General features: G+C 40.7%; 1 protein-coding gene across 1 annotated transcript in view; it reads right to left on the bottom strand.

Annotated features, from left to right (window-relative positions):
• Positions 1-17,786, bottom strand: part of WDFY4 (WDFY family member 4) — a 358,549-nt gene that overhangs the window by 6,461 nt on the left and 334,302 nt on the right. Inside the window, exons 58-60 of the mRNA XM_060191396.1 lie at positions 13,313-13,492; positions 12,636-12,818; positions 10,657-10,741 (exon numbers count right to left, since the gene is read on the bottom strand). Of these exons, the coding sequence (XP_060047379.1) occupies positions 10,657-10,741; positions 12,636-12,818; positions 13,313-13,492 (448 nt within the window). The remainder of the gene's footprint in view (positions 1-10,656; positions 10,742-12,635; positions 12,819-13,312; positions 13,493-17,786) is intronic.

Below are 17,786 nucleotides of genomic sequence, written 5' to 3'. Positions count from 1 at the left end.
ATTGGCCTGCCAGAGGAAGAAAGAGAGGAAGGGGAAGCAAACATTCTAGAGGAAATAATAGAAGAAAACTTTGCAGACCTGAATAACAGAAAGGACATCAAGATTCTAGAGGCCCATAGAGTACCAAACAGAATCAAACCAGGCCTGAAGACACCAAGAGACATCAAAGTCACAATGAGAAGAAGTAAGGATAAAGAAAGGATCCTAAAGGCTGCAAGAGAGAAACAAAAAGTCACATACAAGGGAAAACCCATAAGATTATCTGCAGACTTCTCCACTCAAACTCTAAAAGCCAGAAAGGAGTGGCAAGATATCTATTGAGCCCTGAATGAAAAAGGGTTTCAACCAAGGATAATATATTCTGCTAGACTTTCATTCAAACTAGATGGAGGGATCAAAACCTTCTTAGATAAACAACAGTTAAAGGAGGCAACCATCACCAAGCCGGCCCTGAAAGAGGTTCTGAAAGACCTCTTATAAACAAGAACATCACTATAATACTTGCAATATATCAGAGCAAACAAATTTTTTTTTGAACAATGGCACTACAATACATTAAATCCATAATATCAATAAATGTCAATGGCTTAAACTCACCCATCAAAAGGCACAAGGTGGGGGGATGGATCAGAAAACATAACCCAACCATATGCTGCTTGCAAGAATCCCATCTGTCACAACAAGATAAACACAGACTTAAAGTGAAAGGATGGAAAACTATCATACAGGCTAATGGACCACAAAAAAGGGCAGGAACAGCCATTCTCATCTCAGACAGGATAGATTTTAAATTAAATAAAGTAATAAAAGATAGGCAAGGACATTACATAATGATTAGAGGATCAATCAGCCAAGAAGACTTAACAATCATTAACATCTATGCACCCAATGAGTGACCATCTAAATACATTAAGCACCTACTGAAAGAATTTCAAAAATACATCAATAGTAATACAATAATAGTGGGAGACTTCAATACCCCACTCTCACACTTAGACAGATCAACAAAGCAGAGAACCAATAAAGATACAAGAGAATTGAATGAAGAGATCGACAGACTAGACCTCTTGGACATTTTCAGACTCCTCCACCCCAAAAAACTGGAATACACCTTCTTTTCAAATCCACATAACACATACTCAAGAATAGACCACATGTTATGCCACAAAGACAGCATCAATAAATTCAAGAGCATTGAAATCATCCCAGGTATCTTCTCAGACCACAGAGGAGTAAAACTAACATTTAACAAAAAACAGAAAATTACTAAAAGACACAGAATTTGGAAACTAAACAACATGCTCCTTAAGAACCACTGGGCCAGAGACTCACTCAAGCAGGAAATTCAAATGTTCCTGGAAACTAATGAAAATGAAGACACAACCTATCAAAATATTTGGGACACAGCTAAAGCAGTACTGAGAGGGAAACTTATAGCCATACAATCACATATTAAACACCAAGAAGAAGCTCAAATGAACGACCTTACTGCACACCTCAAGGACTTAGAGGAAGAGGAACAAAGGAACCCTAAAGCAACCAGAAGGACAGAAATCCCTAAAGTTAGAGCAGAAATAAACAACATCGAAAATAAAAGAACCATACAAAAGATCAATGAAGCCAAATGTTGGTTCTTTGAGAGATTAAACAAAATGACAAACCCCTAGCCAGAGTCACCATACAAAAAAGACAGAAGACTCAAATTAATAGAATTGTAAACGATGGAGGAGATATCACAACTGACACCACAGAAATCCAGAGAATCCTGCGAAACTTCTATAAAGAACTATATGCCACCAAGCTAGAGAATCTGGAAGAAATGGAACAATTCCTAGAAACATATGACCTTCCAAAACTGAACCAAGAAGAACTACAAAATCTAAATGCACCAATCACAGACAAAGAAATTGAAACAGTTATTAAGAATCTTCCCAACAACAAAAGTCCTGAACCAGATGGCTTCACAAATGAATTCTACAAAACTTTCAGGAAATAGTTAGTACCCATACTTCTTAAGCTTTTCCATAAGATTGAAGAAACAGGAATACTCCTTTCCACCTTCTATGAAGCCAACATCACACTGATACCAAAAGCTGATAGGGACAGAACAAAAAAGGAAAACTACAGACCAATATCTCTGATGAACATAGATACCAAAATATTAAACAAGATCTTGGTCAACCAGATAAAGCAACATATCAAAAAGATTGTTCATCATGACCAAGTGGGATTCATCCCAATAATGCAAGGCTGGTTCAACATCCATAAGTCAATCAATGTCATTCACCACATCAATAAAAGCAAAGCCAAAAACCACAGGATTATCTCAATAGATGCAGAGAAAGCCTTTGACAAAATCCAACACCCATTCATGCTCAAAACTCTACAAAAAATGGGAATAGATGGGAAATTCCTCAAGATAGTGGAGTCTATATATAGCAAACCTACAGCGAACATCATACTCAATGGACAGAAGTTGAAAGCATTCCCCCTCAGATCGGGGACTAGACAGGGCTGTCCACTGTCACCGTTACTCTTCAACATAGTATTGGAAGTTTTTGCCATAGCAATCAGGCAAGAGAAAGAAATCAAAGGAATTAAGATTGGAAGGGAGGAAGTCAAGCTCTCACTATTTGCAGATGATATGATAGTATACATAGAAAAACCTAAAGAATCCAGCAGAAAATTACTGGAAGTTATTAGGCAATATAGCAAGGTATCAGGCTACAAAATCAATGTACAAAAATCAGTGGCATTTCTTTATGCAAACACTAAATCTGAAGAAGAAGACATCCAGAAATCACTCCCATTTACTGTTTCAGCAAAATCAATCAAATACCTAGGAATAAAGTTGACCAAAGAAGTGAAAGACTTGTATGCTGAAAACTATGAGTCGCTACTCAAGGAAATAGAAACTGATACCAAGAAATGGAAAGATATCCCATGCTCATGGATTGGAAGAATAAATATCATCAAAATGAATATTCTCCTCAGAGCCATATACAAATTTAATGCAATCCCCTTCAAAGTTCCACCAAGCTTCTTTAAGAGAATAGAACAAACACTACAATCATTTATCTGGAACCTGAAAACACCTAGAATTGCCAAAACCATCTTGAGGAAAAGAAACAGAAATGGAGGCATCACACTCCCAGACCTTAAACTATATTATAAAGCCATCATCATCAAAACAGCATGGTACTGGAACAAAAATAGGCACACAGACCAGTGGAACAGAATTGAAAGCCCAGAAATAATTCCCAACACCTATGGGCATCTAATCTTTGATAAGGGGGCCCAAAGGATTAAATGGAAAAAGGAGGCTCTCTTCAATAAATGGTGCTGGGAAAAATGGGTTGTAACATGCAGAAGAATGAAATTGAACCACTTTATCTCACCAGAAACAAAACTCAACTCCAGATGGATCAAAGACCTAGATGTCAGACCAGAAACAATCAAATACTTAGAGGAAAACAATGGTAAAACACTTTCCCACCTACACCTCAAGGACATCTTTGATGAATCAAACCCAATTGCAAGGAAGACTAAAGCAGAAACAAACCAATGGAACTACATAAAATTGAAAAGCTTCTGCACATCCAAAGAAACTATTAAACAGACATAGAGACCCCCTCACAGAATGGGAGAAGATCTTCACATGCCATACATCAGACAAGAAACTAATCACCAAAATATATAAAGAGCTCAGCAAACTTAGCACCAAAAAAGCAAATGACCCCATGCAAAAATGGGCAGAGGATATGAACAAAACATTCACTACAGAGGAGATCCAAAAGGCTAACAAACATATGAAAAAGTGCTCTAGGTCACTGATTGTCAGAGAAATGCAAATTAAGACAACACTAAGATACCACCTCACTCCTGTAAGAATGGCATACATCAAAAAGGACAGCAGCAACAAATGCTGGAGAGGATGTGGGGACAAAGGAACCCTTTTACATTGCTGGTGAGAATGTAAATTGGTACAGCCTCTGTGGAGAGCAGTCTGGAAAACTCTCACAAGGCTAGACATGGACCTTCCATATGATCCAGTAATTCCTCTCCTGGGGTTATACCCCAAGGACTCCATAACACCCAACCAAAAAGAGGTGTGTACTCCTATGTTCATAGCAGCACAATTCATAATAGCTAAAACCTGGAAGCAGCCCAGGTGCCCAACACCAGATGAGTGGCTGAGAAAGCTGTGGTATATATACACAATGGAATACTATGCAGCTATCAAGAACAATGAACCCACCTTCTCTGACCCATCTTGGACAGAGCTAGAAGGAATTATGTTAAGTGAACTAAGTCAGAAAGATAAAGATGAGTATGGGGTGATCCCACTCATCAACAGAAGTTGAGTAAGAAGATCTGAAAGGGAAACTAAAAGCAGGACCTGATCAAATTGTAAGTAGGGCACCAAAGTAAAAACCCCGTGATGAGGGGTAGACATGCAGCTTCCTGGGCCAGTGGGGGGTGGGAGTGCGTGGGAGGGATGGGTCACAGTCCATTGGTGGTGGGAATGGTGTTTATGTACACTCCTAGCAAAATGTAGACATATAAATGGTGGTGGGAATGGTGTTTATGTACACTCCTAGCAAAATGTAAATCAGTAGTTGATTAATATGAGAGAGGGAAAATCAATTGTATGTCTCAAAGTTTTTCAAAACACAAACTGAATCTTTTTAATATATACGCTGTGTATTTGATATGCGGGCTCTCTCAAAAGCCTAGACCAAGTAGATTAGAAGCATCCAATAGCACAGCTATATACAAGATACTGGATACTGTACAGCAAACCATAACAAAAAGACTTTTCAAAGTTAACCCAATTACCAAATAATGTGATGATAACATTAACTATCGATTGTCTTTTTGAGCCCCTACTTCCCCCAGTCCTGGAACCCTTGGATAGGGCCCACTTTCCCGTATGCATCTCCCAATCCCTACCAAATAATATTGCATCCGCCGATCACAACCTAACCAACGCAACGATTGCCACCTCAACATGCTTCACCTCAGACTGTGTCCAGAGACTTCATGAGTGGAATGACAACCCTTCAGCTTCATTACTTGGGTGAGACCTTTCCTTTTATAGTACACTCTAATTTCATCTCAGGTGGTTCACTTTCTAACAAAGTCCCATAACCTAGATATACACCAGTTTCTGTGAGAGAGAGCTTATGTTCACACGTATCCATAAACTACTGCAAAATATATACCTGAAAGCAGAAGTACACTAGAGTTTGCAGTGAGTACCCCCTAACACTTCCTCTCCACTATTCCAAGCTTTGGGTACATGATTGCTCAACAATTTGTTTGGCTTCGTATGTTAACTCTCTTTGCAATCACCAGGTTCCAGATGCCACCAGGATGCTGGCCAGGCTTCCCTGGATTGAAGACCCCACCAATGTGTCCTGGAGCCCAGCTTCCCCAGAGACACACCCTACTAGGGAAAGAGAGAGGCAGACTGGGAGTATGGACCAACCAGTCAACGCCCATGTTCAGCGGGGAAGCAATTACAGAAGCCAGACCTTCTACCTTCTGCAACCCTCAATGACCCTGGGTCCATGCTCCCAGAGGGATAGAGAATGGGAAAGCTATCAGGGAAGGGGGTGGGTTATGGAGACTGGGTGGTGGGAATTGTGTGGAGTTGTACCCCTCCTACCTTATGGTTTTGTTAATTAATCCTTTCTTAAAAAAAAAAAAAAAAGAAAGAAAAGAAAAGAAACAGAAGGATGAATATTGGATAATCTCACTCTCATGTAGAAGTTGAAAAACAACATCAGAAGAGAAAAAACAAGTAGAACCTCAACTGGAATTGGCGTACTGCATCAAAGTAAAAGACTCTAGGGTGTGTGTGTGTGTGTGGAGGCGGGAGAATACAGGTCCAAGAAGGATTACAGAGAACCCAGTTATATGGAAAACTGAGAAATATTATTCATGTACAAACTGTTGTACTTACTGTCAAATGTAAAAAATTAATTCCCCAACAAAGAAATTTTTAAAAGTATAATATATGTTTTAAATGAAAAAAAAAGATAATTATGCCCTGAATTTTGTTGAGTAAATGCCAGTCTATGCATGTATTTTCTTTTCTTTTCTTTTTAAAGATTTTATTTATTTGTGAGAAAGATAGGAGGAGAGAGAAAGAACCAGACATCACTCTGGCACATGTGCTGCCGGGGATCAAACTCGCGACCTCATGCTTGAGAGTCCAAAGCTTTACCACTGCACCACCTCCAGGACCACATATGAATGTATTTTTCTGCTACTAGCACTCTACAAATTAGGATGTGCATGAAGTGCCCCCATCTGACAGTGAGAGAAGCTGCTGAATGAGAGCTGCAGAGTCTAGTCAAGTTTCCTGTTTTTAATCAAACTTTTCATCTCACTTGACCCTATTACCAATGAATGCAACCTGACCACAACTGCAATCCTGAGTAAAACCCAATAATGCACTGGAACTTCCAGAACTAACAGAATGCCTTTTAGGTACCCTTGGTTCATCTGTACTGCCATCCATTTTCCCACTCACACAGTCAGCATGCTTATTCATCCATCTCATCGATTCACTGTAGATTGAGCTAGTACCTTTATCTTGTTAGACCTCACAGATTCAGAAGTGGGACATGAAAGCCAAGTTTTTTTTTAATAGTATTTCTTATGCCATGTATCACAAAATCACTTTCTAAGAGGGCTAGAGAATAAGTTCACTGCACTGGCTATTTTCTAAGTGGTAGAAACAGGAGAGGAGTTTGCCTCCTCTTCAAGAAAAATTTGAGTCTTTAGAACATACAAACCAGTGTGACTTTATTTTTCTTTTTACACTGAGCTGTGCTTATTTCTTTTGGTAGAAGCAGACCCTGGAGCTACTAGGTTATAGATATTTGTGAGATCACTAGTCTGGCTCAGCCCAAGTTGATGATGAGGGTCTCTGGATGCTGTGATCTTGAAACACTGGCCTAAGACCTAGTGTGGACTGAGCAAATGTGTAAGTGTACTCGTGTGGAGAAAGAATACAGGGATGATGGTTAAGAGTCAAGGAGATGTGAAGTATGTTTTAGAAAAATCTAGCTGACAATATGGCTACTCTTTTCAAAAGGTCAATCTCAGTGATATTATAAATTCTTTCCATGTTAGATGATGATGAATGACTACAGGGCTCTGAATTCTGGTTCCATCAGGCCCCAGAGAGAGAAAAGGGAAAAAAAAAAAAAAAGGAAGAACATTCAGAAGTAGTAGGTACGACTTGGGAAGGAAGAGAAAGCAGGATCATAGGAAAAAGAAAAAGGGCAAATATATAAAAATAAAGATAGATATAGAAATAATAGTTAACCAAAGCCACAGAACCTAGATATAGACCAGGGCCCATGAGATAGAGCACATGTGCGCGCGCGTGCGCGCGCGCACACACACACACACACACACACACACACACACACACACACACATATATGTTAGGGGAAAATATATACTTTAAGGTAAAAGTGCACAGTAGTTTGTAGTGACTCAAAAAGTACAGCAAGCAAGTAGAAAGACCTAAAAAGAGACACTTTCTTTATTAAGTACCATAAAGTACTTAATCAAATAGTTTCTACTTAGACCTAGATACCCTCCTCACCTACCCTATTTCATTTCCCTAGTCACTCCAAAGCTAACCTTGTCAGGTAAGGTAAGGACTACAAAAGCTGGATAAGGCAAGAGACTGGCACACTTTAATGATGGCTCTTCTGGTCAGTACCAAGCCACCCCATCATCTGGGGCTCTAGTCAGGAAATCCTAGGATTCCCACACAGACATATAGGGATCTCTTAACACTGTTGTCCATCAGGAACATCATAGGGGACCCTCTTGTGGTCTCGACAGGGACCTTTATCTCAATTGGATCAACAATGGTAGTGACTGCCCCATTCTCCAAAGGGAGGTTGGATCAACATACTCCACTACTCGAGGAATATGGGTCCTGTAATGAGTACAGCCTAGAATGTTCCTAGCTGTAACCACAGAATGTGAGCTCAGACCTACAGGGATGCAGAGGTAACACAGGCTCCTGTGTTGAATAAGAGCCCCAATATCTTATTGATGGGGTTTATAGTTAAAGATGTTTATATAATTTCCCCAGATTTGGGAGCTATTCTCTTGCCTGATCCAGCTTTCTAGTACTACTTCTAACTCTGACATCATCTCTCCAGATAATACATGTAGCCCACCTACATGTTAGCTATTGTGCTCAGGCAAAATTTAGTAAAGTCATGGGCCCCTTGGAATAAACTAGGTCTGTTATCTTTTCCCAAAATGGAGACTCTAAATCTTATCTGTGATATTCTTGCCTTTTGGTTCCTGATTATTAAACAATTTGTTCTCCTTTGTATCTTAATGCTTTTTCACTCACCAAGTGGCACACACTACCATGACACCATCCTGACTTTCCTGAGCAGATGACCCCAACAATGTGTCCTGGAATCCCACTTCTCCAGACCCCTGCCCCAATAAGGAAAGATAGAAACAGGCCAGGAGTATGGATTGACCTTTCAATGCCTATGTCTGATTTACAGAAGCCAGACCTTCCACCTTCTGCAGCCTGTAATGACCCTGGCTCCATGTTCCCAGATGGATAAAGAATAGGAAAGCTTTCAATGGAGGGGATGGGACATGGAGTTCTGGAGGTGGGAATTGTGTAGAATTGTACCTCTCTTATCCTATAGTCCTGTTGATCATTATTAAATCATTTTTTAAAAAAAAGAAATAGTCAATCCATACCTGTGATCTTGGGAGAACTGATGCAGTTTTCAATGGAGGGAATGAGGGTACAGAACTCTGGTGGTGGGAATGGTGTGGAATTATACCCCTGTTATCTTATAATTTTGTAAATCAATATTAAATAACTAATGCATTTTTAAAATTATCTCAGGTGGATGGTCTGAGTTCTGGGGTGCAGAACAAACCAGAAGTGCTCCTGACAACAGGAGAATTCTCACTTCATGACAACATGCTTCTTTTAATCATGGACATTGAGAAAGGACATCTCCATTTTTCACTAGAATCTTCTTGAAGACAGAGCTAAGAAAGATGGTTGGCTGTATTGGAGGAGGTGGTGGTGGGGAAATTCAGACAGGTATGGAGGAAGTGAAGGTTTCAGTGGGAAGAGTCTGTTTTATTGATCGTCATGGAGGGTAATGATGGTGACAGGATTACATGACAGTATCTGAGGTAGAGGCCATTCTGGCAGTGTTAATGGTAACAGTAATGATAAGCTTTGTTTCTGGGTAATTCTGGGAAAACTAGTTTTGAAACTCTGTGCTGCAGTTTCTTTATTTCCCATACACGAGTCAAGGCCATGTCTTTCTCATAGGGCTGCTACAAGAAATAAGGCAATGCACAGAAGTGTGCATGAGGGGAGGTGCTCTTGATCAGTTCTCTTCCTCATAACTCTGTAATGGTGGCCATGATGACACATTGAGACAGGTATGGAGGAATCGAAGGTTTCAATGGGGAGGGTCTGTTTTATTGATCCTTATGAAGGGTGATCTAATGATGCAGCTGTCAAGAATTCTTGAGCTTCTGAAAGGGGATAAGTGGGGTGGAGAGTACAGGTCCTGGAAGAAGGACGACAGAGGACCTAGTGGGGGTTGTATTGTTATGTGGAAAACTGAGAAATGCTATGCATGTACAAACTATTGTATTTACTGTCGACAGTAAAACATTAATCCCCCACTAAAGAAATTTTAAAAAGGGGACACACCTCACACAACCTGTCACCACTACCACTAGACCAACCTCCATGACAATTAACAGACCCTCCCCATTGAAACCTTCGCTTCCTCCACACCTGTCTCAGTTTTCCCATTATCACCTCCTCCAATACAGCCAACCATTTTTCTCAGCTCTGTCTTCAATGTTGTAAGGGCAGAAAGGGGAATTTATTTTCTTATTTCAGATCCATCTACTATGACCCTACGAGGGCTTTGCTCCAGGATAGTGGTTCTCTGACTTCAGTAAAAACCAAGCCTCAACCAGGGACTGCTTGACATGGGAATTTTTAACAACCTCACACTTTTCCAGGGGCTTAGCTTGAAAAGAGAATTCAGATATAGATTTTCAGTATGCCTTCTGGGCTTACTGACACTGATACTAATAATTGATCCACTTTGAGAATTTGCAGTGAGGCACTATGCAAACACTTCCTCTCCATTTACATATGGCTCCACACTGGTCCTGTTTGCAGCCAATTGGTAAGGCAAGTAGCCAGATGGATCCAGGCCCTATGTTGGAGAGCTGGCATTCATCCAGGCAGATGGAAAACATTAGACCAAGTTGTGAGAGGTGTGTCCCCTTCCTGAAGCTCAAGAATTCTTGACAACTACCACCACTACTGTTAAAATGTCCAAAGAACATCCAGAACTCACTAATCCTGAAGGATTAAGCCAAAATTCAATAGGGCTTCTCTGCACTGCTTCACACTCCATCAGCAGCTCAAGTTCACTATGCTCATAACCCCCGAAGACCTGTCAGCATTCCAACATATTTCATAATTTCCTTGGATTCTGTAAGCTTGGGTGGAAGTATAGCCCTTAGCTGAATGTGGGGAGCAGAGGGAGATAAGCAATGCACGAGCACCCCATATATATATATTTCTAGTATAGCAGGTACCTTGCTGGCTGGGTGGCTGAGCCAAGGGCTCCTCAGATGCTGCCTGTATAGCAACAGACATCTTCACATCCTCAGTCTTCCAGACCTGTCAAGAAAAGAGAAAGTAGGATGGACTGAAGAAATGATTGTGTCTTCAGACTTGTGTCCATTCTGTTCTCTCATACTTAGGAGACTCAAGAGGGAATAAGTGGGCACATGAAGGTCCTGTAGACAACTTCTCTTGGGGGAAGGTCTTCTCAGTCTCATGTCTCCTGCTCAGTGTCTCCTACTCCTACATGTTGACTCTCCACAACCTTCTCCATATATTCAGACTTTTCCTCATCCCTAGGACTCAAACTGAATTGCCATCTTCTCTGATGCCATTCTACTGAAAATAAATTCACTACTCCTGTTCACTCCTAAGTTGATTTATTAGTAGAAAAACTTTTAGGTGTCAGATCCCTTAATCACAGATTTGGCCAATCACAACTGTAGTTTTGGTAAGTTTATGCCCACCCCTCTGTCAGTAGTATATCTTCTTTCAACCCCTTATCTTCAGGGACAGACCTCTACAATTAATCTATTACCATTTCACTTAGTTAACATCCTCTTCTCCAGATACCACTCCCTCCCTGTTTAAAAACTGGGCCTGTCCATCTTTTGTGTGTGGACCTTTGTACCAAGGACTGCTGTGAGTTTTCTCAGGTTTACTTATACAACTTCTCTCTTTTCAAGTCTGAATATTCTATAAGACCAAATAATCTGTAAGACAAGTCTCCACATAATGCTTTTGAAAACTCCCTATAAGACCTAGCATAGTGCTGAGCCATCACCAGGGGCTATTTATTACCAATTGAATGAATGGTGCTAAATGCATGAAATTCCTTCATGCACATTTTGGGCAGGTCCATGAAAGAAATATATCTGGTCAGCTAGACCAGGGTTGTGATCCCACAGTGTAACCATGCCTACATGGTCTAAGCCTTCATGACTTCCTCATGTTCTATATAATTGAGTACATCCCACATTCTGAGAGACCCTCTGTCCTTCACAGTCCAGATGAGGTATAGGGAACTTATCTTGGGGGAAGGTCTTCCTCAGATATACAGAATGATGGATGGGTTTATAGGTGGATGGGTATATGAATGGATGGATGGGGCTGAATAGATGAGTGGGCATATGGGTTGTTAGAGGGATACTGATTATATGGGTAGACGGATGGGTGAATGGATGGAAGTGTTGGGAATATGCTATGCTTTTTTGACTCTAAACAAAAGAAAAGTTCATTACTAGCGTAAATCACATATCATCAGCATTTGACAGATGTTGAATAGATGTAAAATCAAGAGGAATTGTGGTAACTGGAGACTAAGAAAGGGCCTGGTGGAAATAGTTAAAGTTGCCTTTTGCTCTTCATCTTGTCTTCTTATCTTCTTCCAAGACCTATGCATTGTGGAAGTTGAATGCTGGTGAGTGGTCATGGAAGGACTCATGCTACATGGCTGAGTATTTACCTATTTTCCTTATTTCCCTACCTTGATTTTAAAGAACTTAATAAATCTGTAGATTTCATAAAAAAAAAACCCACAAAAAGAGTTCTTTATTACAATATTAAGGATGGAGAGATAAATAATGGATTGGTAGATAGATCAGCAGATGAATGAATAGATATATAGGTAAATGGTTACATGAGTGGATGGATGGATGGATGGATGGAGGGATGGATGGATGGCAAGATTTTAAGCATTAAGCTATTCGTACGTGTTTAATCATTCAGCTTTCATACTTTGAAATCACTGTTTATCTCATACATGTATGTATAAAATATCTTGTTTAATTGCAGTTTACCTGAAAGAATTTTGGTTTTTCCCTTACTTGCCATGAGCACCTGATCTAGACTAGTCTCAAATGCAACTGACATATCTTGATCCTTGGGAGGAAGTGAACAGATAGAACACATTTCTTGGACAATGTCTCTATCCTACCCAAGATATACCTACCCGGACGATGCCGTCTTGACTCCCAGTGACAATGACATGGCTTGTATCCCATGCTGGCCCCTCTATCACACAACAGCAGGTTATGGCTCCTTCTGGACCCCAGGCCGTGGTGATGCTGGTCAGGGGCTGCCCATTGATACTCCATAGGGACAAGTGTGCTCCCGCACAGGAAACAATGGTGCCCTGCAACAGTGAGAGCTAGCATCACTCCTCGCTGAGATCACAGTCTGTCCACCTGCTACTTGCTCAGCATCTTCAACCTTCAGAAGACTAACTAAGGTATCTGAGACCTCCTACAACACCCAAATGACACTTTTTTGCCACAGAGACCAGAGGCACTTGCTAAGTCAACACTGATATGCAGTCAATGAGCTGAATAAGTTAGTCAAGCCTAACCAAAGCTAACTTGTACCCCAATTACACAGTGTCCATGCCATAACAGATACTTGTCAACATCCACACCAACCTGAGGGAGAAAAATAAAGGAGAAAAAGAGAACATCTAGACCTAGCTGCTATACACATGGATGGTGACACTTCATAAACATATTCCACACATGTGGGGCCTTCTGAACATTCTTGGTTGGTAGACATTCAACACCTGTAATCATTCACCATGTTACCACCTGGGTTCACAGACTTGTTAAGTATATAAGCATTGGGAAATAGGGGACTCACCGAGACATCACTTATGGCAATGGCAGAGATGCCCTCCCTGTGAACAGGCAGGCGGGCCACATGAGTCAGGTGGTCCAAGTCCCACAGGATGCAGGTACAGTCTTGAGAGCCACTCACCAGGAGGCTGAATGTGAGTGAAGCTGCCAGGCAAGTGACAGCCTGTGTGTGTCCATACAAGGCCTGGAGACAGAAGACAAGCTTGTATGTTAGGAGAAAGAGCCTTAACACAGTTTCTTTGGGATATACTCATTTTCATTAGAAGGTCCTAAATAAGGAAATTGAGATTCGTTATGTTATTCCAAAGTCTGTCTGTCTGTGTGTGTGTGTGTGTGTGTGTGTGTGTGTGTGTGTATTTCTATGGTGGGCCTCTTAGTTTCATTCATTTCCAGCTGGATTTAAGCAGAGACCAGTTGAAACCCTAAACTCTGTGTCCCCAGGTAGCTAGCTATCTTATATTCCAAAATAGTGCATGTTAGTATTAAATGTAGAGGCACTGATGTTTTGAGTAGAGTGTTCTGATCAGCACCATAATAAGAATCATCTGAGAACTTGTTAGAAACACAATTTCTATATCCAGATCTTTGACTGTACTTAGTGAAATCAGTAAAGAGGTAAAGGACAGTTACCATATGGTTTCACTTATGTGTGGAATCTAGAGAACCGAATACATGAACTTGCAAAAAACAAACAAACAAATGAACTAACTCAGAGTGAAACAAACTATGTCTAAGACTTTGTGAAAAATATGCTGGCTATTAGTGGTGTGGGTTATACCCTATGATCTTATAAGCTTATGAACTTCTATTAATCAAAAATAAAAAATGGCTTGGAATATAAATGCAAATTTTGGGGCCCTACCCAAGACCTTTTTGAATCAGAACCCTGGATATAGGGCCCAGAAACCTAGATTGCTACATGTGCTTCAGAGAATCTGCAAGGTCAGTCAGGTCATGGTTCAAGAGTCTTACCACATGGCAGCTGGACCACTGACTTAACCTTCAGAATAACCTCAGGGTCTGACTTGGTTCAAAGATGGCTGTGTTTCCAGATATGACCAGAGGCCTTGCCACATGGAGACATGTTTCTGAAGGGCTGGGTTGTTACTCTTGGCCCCACTGTTGCTGGCAATGGTTTAGTTTCTATCACAAGCTGTCTAGACACTGCCAACAAACTTCATCTGAGATCAGATATATACAATGTGTCTTCTGTCTTCTGGAATCAGTCACCAAAGTGTGAAGGTGGCATTCTGAAGCATGTTTATGTGGCTTATTTGGGTCAATGAGACTGAGCATCATTATTCATAACTGTCATGATGCCTGATCACAGTAATTAAAAATTCAGTCACAGATTCCCATTTGTTGTCAATGGATCCTAATGGGGCACCAACCAGATGGTGCTGGCAAGGTTTTGGACATGACCCATGGAAGAGGATTTGGGTCACCCTAGGAAAATGGAAACTATCTAATGGAAGAAAAAAGGGAGAGGGTTTGACTTTCTGGCTTTCTTTCCAAAATAAACTAAGTATTGTGACTTAAATTCTGACCGTGGCAGGAGGTAGGTGTGGGAACTCTAGAGAGTGAAAGCCAGAGGACCCAGGAGTTAGGTTGGGACTCAGAGACAGAAGCTCTGAGCTAAGTACCTACTCAGTGGAGACATGTCTGCTGTTCTCTACAGGGTTGTAGAGTGAGAGAACCAGACCAGCTAGTTCGGACTTGCTGCCACCCAGCAGCTTGGGAACTAAAGCATCACACAGCAGGCATCTAGCCTCCCCCATCTGGAAAGAAATCAAAAAAGGTTTCAATATATTCTTCAGGAGCTCTTTTGCTTTCCTACAATATGACCTCTCTACATAGTCAATGAAAAGAACCTACTTACTCTAATAGGAGGAAAAAAAAAATCTTTTAAAGACCTCCCTGGCAAAATACACTGGTGGTGAGAAGATATTCTTTATTAATTGTTGGCTGCACTATAAATCTAGAACTATCATAGGAGGCATTATGTCACTATTTAGTAATTCTTCATCATGAACTTTATTTTATAGAAACAAGCAGAAGCAAATGGCAAACGCTTTCTGGAGCACTATTTAAAATGGTTAAAAAAAAAAACTGGGAGCAATGTAATTGTATAGATTTGGGAGAAACTGTTTATTAAACTGAGGTGCTCTGACATAACAAAGCAATTGAAATGCAGTTTTACAAAAAATGGAATCATATGGAAAAATTGAAATGTAAATTTTAGAAGTACCAGAAAAACAGAAGCCATTTGATAGGCTGGGTGAAAATACAATAAAACATCTATGTAATATTGAGTGCTACAAAAGTGTATGTATATGGAGTATGTAACAAAGGCAACTTTTATAGGGATTAAAGTTCTTGATTTTGATGTGTAGTTAACATTTGGCTTTAATGTGATGATACCTTAAAAATTTTAAAAACTGCTTGCAAGGTTATTTTATGACTTATTTCACCTAGGAAATAAGAGCGCCTAGAATTCCCTATATCTTTCTCTTGTGAATTAGAGTCAGGAGAGAATGATAAATTGCTTTCTTATATTGTCAATACCTGAGCTTTTACAGTGCATCTTCGGTACTAAAGGGAACTTTGGAGCATCCCTGAGAGGATCATTTTCTAGCTCTCCAAGGTCGGCTTTGAGATTGGGCTGCATCAGGTACAGAAATACAGTCCGTGCCCTGACAGGACTATTAAGGGAAAGGCAAGAAGAAGAACATGGCTCTGGAGTAACATGGAAAGTCAGGGAGGTGCAAGCATGTTTTCAGAAGACTTCCTTTCAGAACCTGCACAGCTGCCTCTCCATAGGCACTGGTGTCCCTGAAGGATACACCTGCTCCCTCAGCACTGACCTACTAAATCCATTTGCTTCATGCTTGTATGTGAAAAGGCATTAGGACATAGCTGCTTCATATCATTCTCCCATGACCTATCACTCTTTCCCTAGGTTTTTGACCTTGTCTTAATTAATAGTAAGCTATGTTCTTTAGTATTATGTGTTGCTTAGCTAGGGGACAGTCCTGGACGTATGGGAGAGGGGGGTGACAAATAAGAATACAACTACAAGTCCCATCAAAGAGATTTTTAGAGGATTCCTGTAAAGTTTGTTAAGCAGTGAATCTCAAAGTTCTGCAAGAAACAGATTGTCCTGGCGGGGATATTATACTCTGGTGATTAGTCAAATCACAGAATCCAGCTGTACAGTCATGGGACTGGACTCCCACTCTTCCTCTCTTTGTTCCATGATTCTGTTTCCCTCCTTATATATAAACCCCAGATCCTGGGTTATGAGAATCAGATGGTCTTTTGAGGCATAAGTCTATCATCTCAGGCTGCTAGTTCTTAAATTAAACTTTCCTTACTCTTAACAACACTTGCCACTTAGTTAACTGGCCTCTCGAGTAGCGAACATCAAATCTTAGCATCTGGTAAGTTTCTGAGCGGCCACCACATACAGGCCAGGGGTTAAAGAAGACTCTGGGTAAACTTAAGTGAATAGAAGAGTGTCTAGAGAAACCCAGTACTGGTTCCAGTGCAAGGGGGTTAGTTTTAAAAATATGGTCAGTTTGGTTTGGTTGATGTTGTTCTATGTTACTTTGGACATACATAGTTAACTAAACACATGAAATTGCATTTTAGAGTTGGAAATGTCTTCCAGTGGTATCCTCAGACAAGGAAACAAGCTCAAGAGTACAGAGGTTCATCAATATAGCTTAGGTGCAAACAATGCTTCTGAACCATAGTTTCCTCATCTAAAAGTGGAAAGAAAAGTATCTGCTTAACAAGATAAAAATGAATGCAGACGAGACCCCAAATCTTCATCTGCAATATTCTTGCTTTAGGTTCATGATTAGTCAACAATTTGTTCTGCTTTATATCTCAACTCTTTTTCAACCACCAGGTTCCAGATGCTACCACAATGCCAACCTGACTTCCTTGGGCAGAGGACCCCACTTTCCTGGAGCCCCACCTCCCCAGATCCCTGCCCCACTAGGGAAAGAGAGAGACAGGCTGGGAACCTGGATCGACTTGCCAACTCCCATGTTCAGCAGGGAAGCAATTACAGAAGCCAGACCTTTGCCTTCTGTACCCAGTAATGATTCTCAGTCCTTACTCCCAGAGGGATAAAAAATAGGAAAGCTATCAAGGGATGGGATGGGATAGGGAGTTCTGGTGGTGGGAACTGTGTGGAAATGTACCCCTCTTATCCTATACTCTTGCTAATATTTCCATTTTATTTTAAAAAGTCATAAACTAATAAAAACCAAGTGGAGTTATATACTTAATACTAAAAATATGAATGCTGCATCTCTAGTAAACAAATGCATATGGGGCAGGGGGGCAGGTGGAGATGGAACTGGTTGAGTGTACATGTTACAGTGTGCAAGGACCCAGGTTTGAGCCCTCAGTCCCTACCTGCGGGGAGAAAGCTTTGAAAGTGGTGAAGCAGTGCTGCAGGTGTCTAT

The sequence above is a fragment of the Erinaceus europaeus genome, chromosome 1 (genome assembly GCF_950295315.1).
Source record: "Erinaceus europaeus chromosome 1, mEriEur2.1, whole genome shotgun sequence".
In the NCBI taxonomy this organism is placed as follows: domain Eukaryota; kingdom Metazoa; phylum Chordata; class Mammalia; order Eulipotyphla; family Erinaceidae; genus Erinaceus; species Erinaceus europaeus.
The sequence above is the reverse complement of the archived record's forward strand: the minus strand, read 5'-3'. Positions and strand labels throughout refer to the sequence as shown.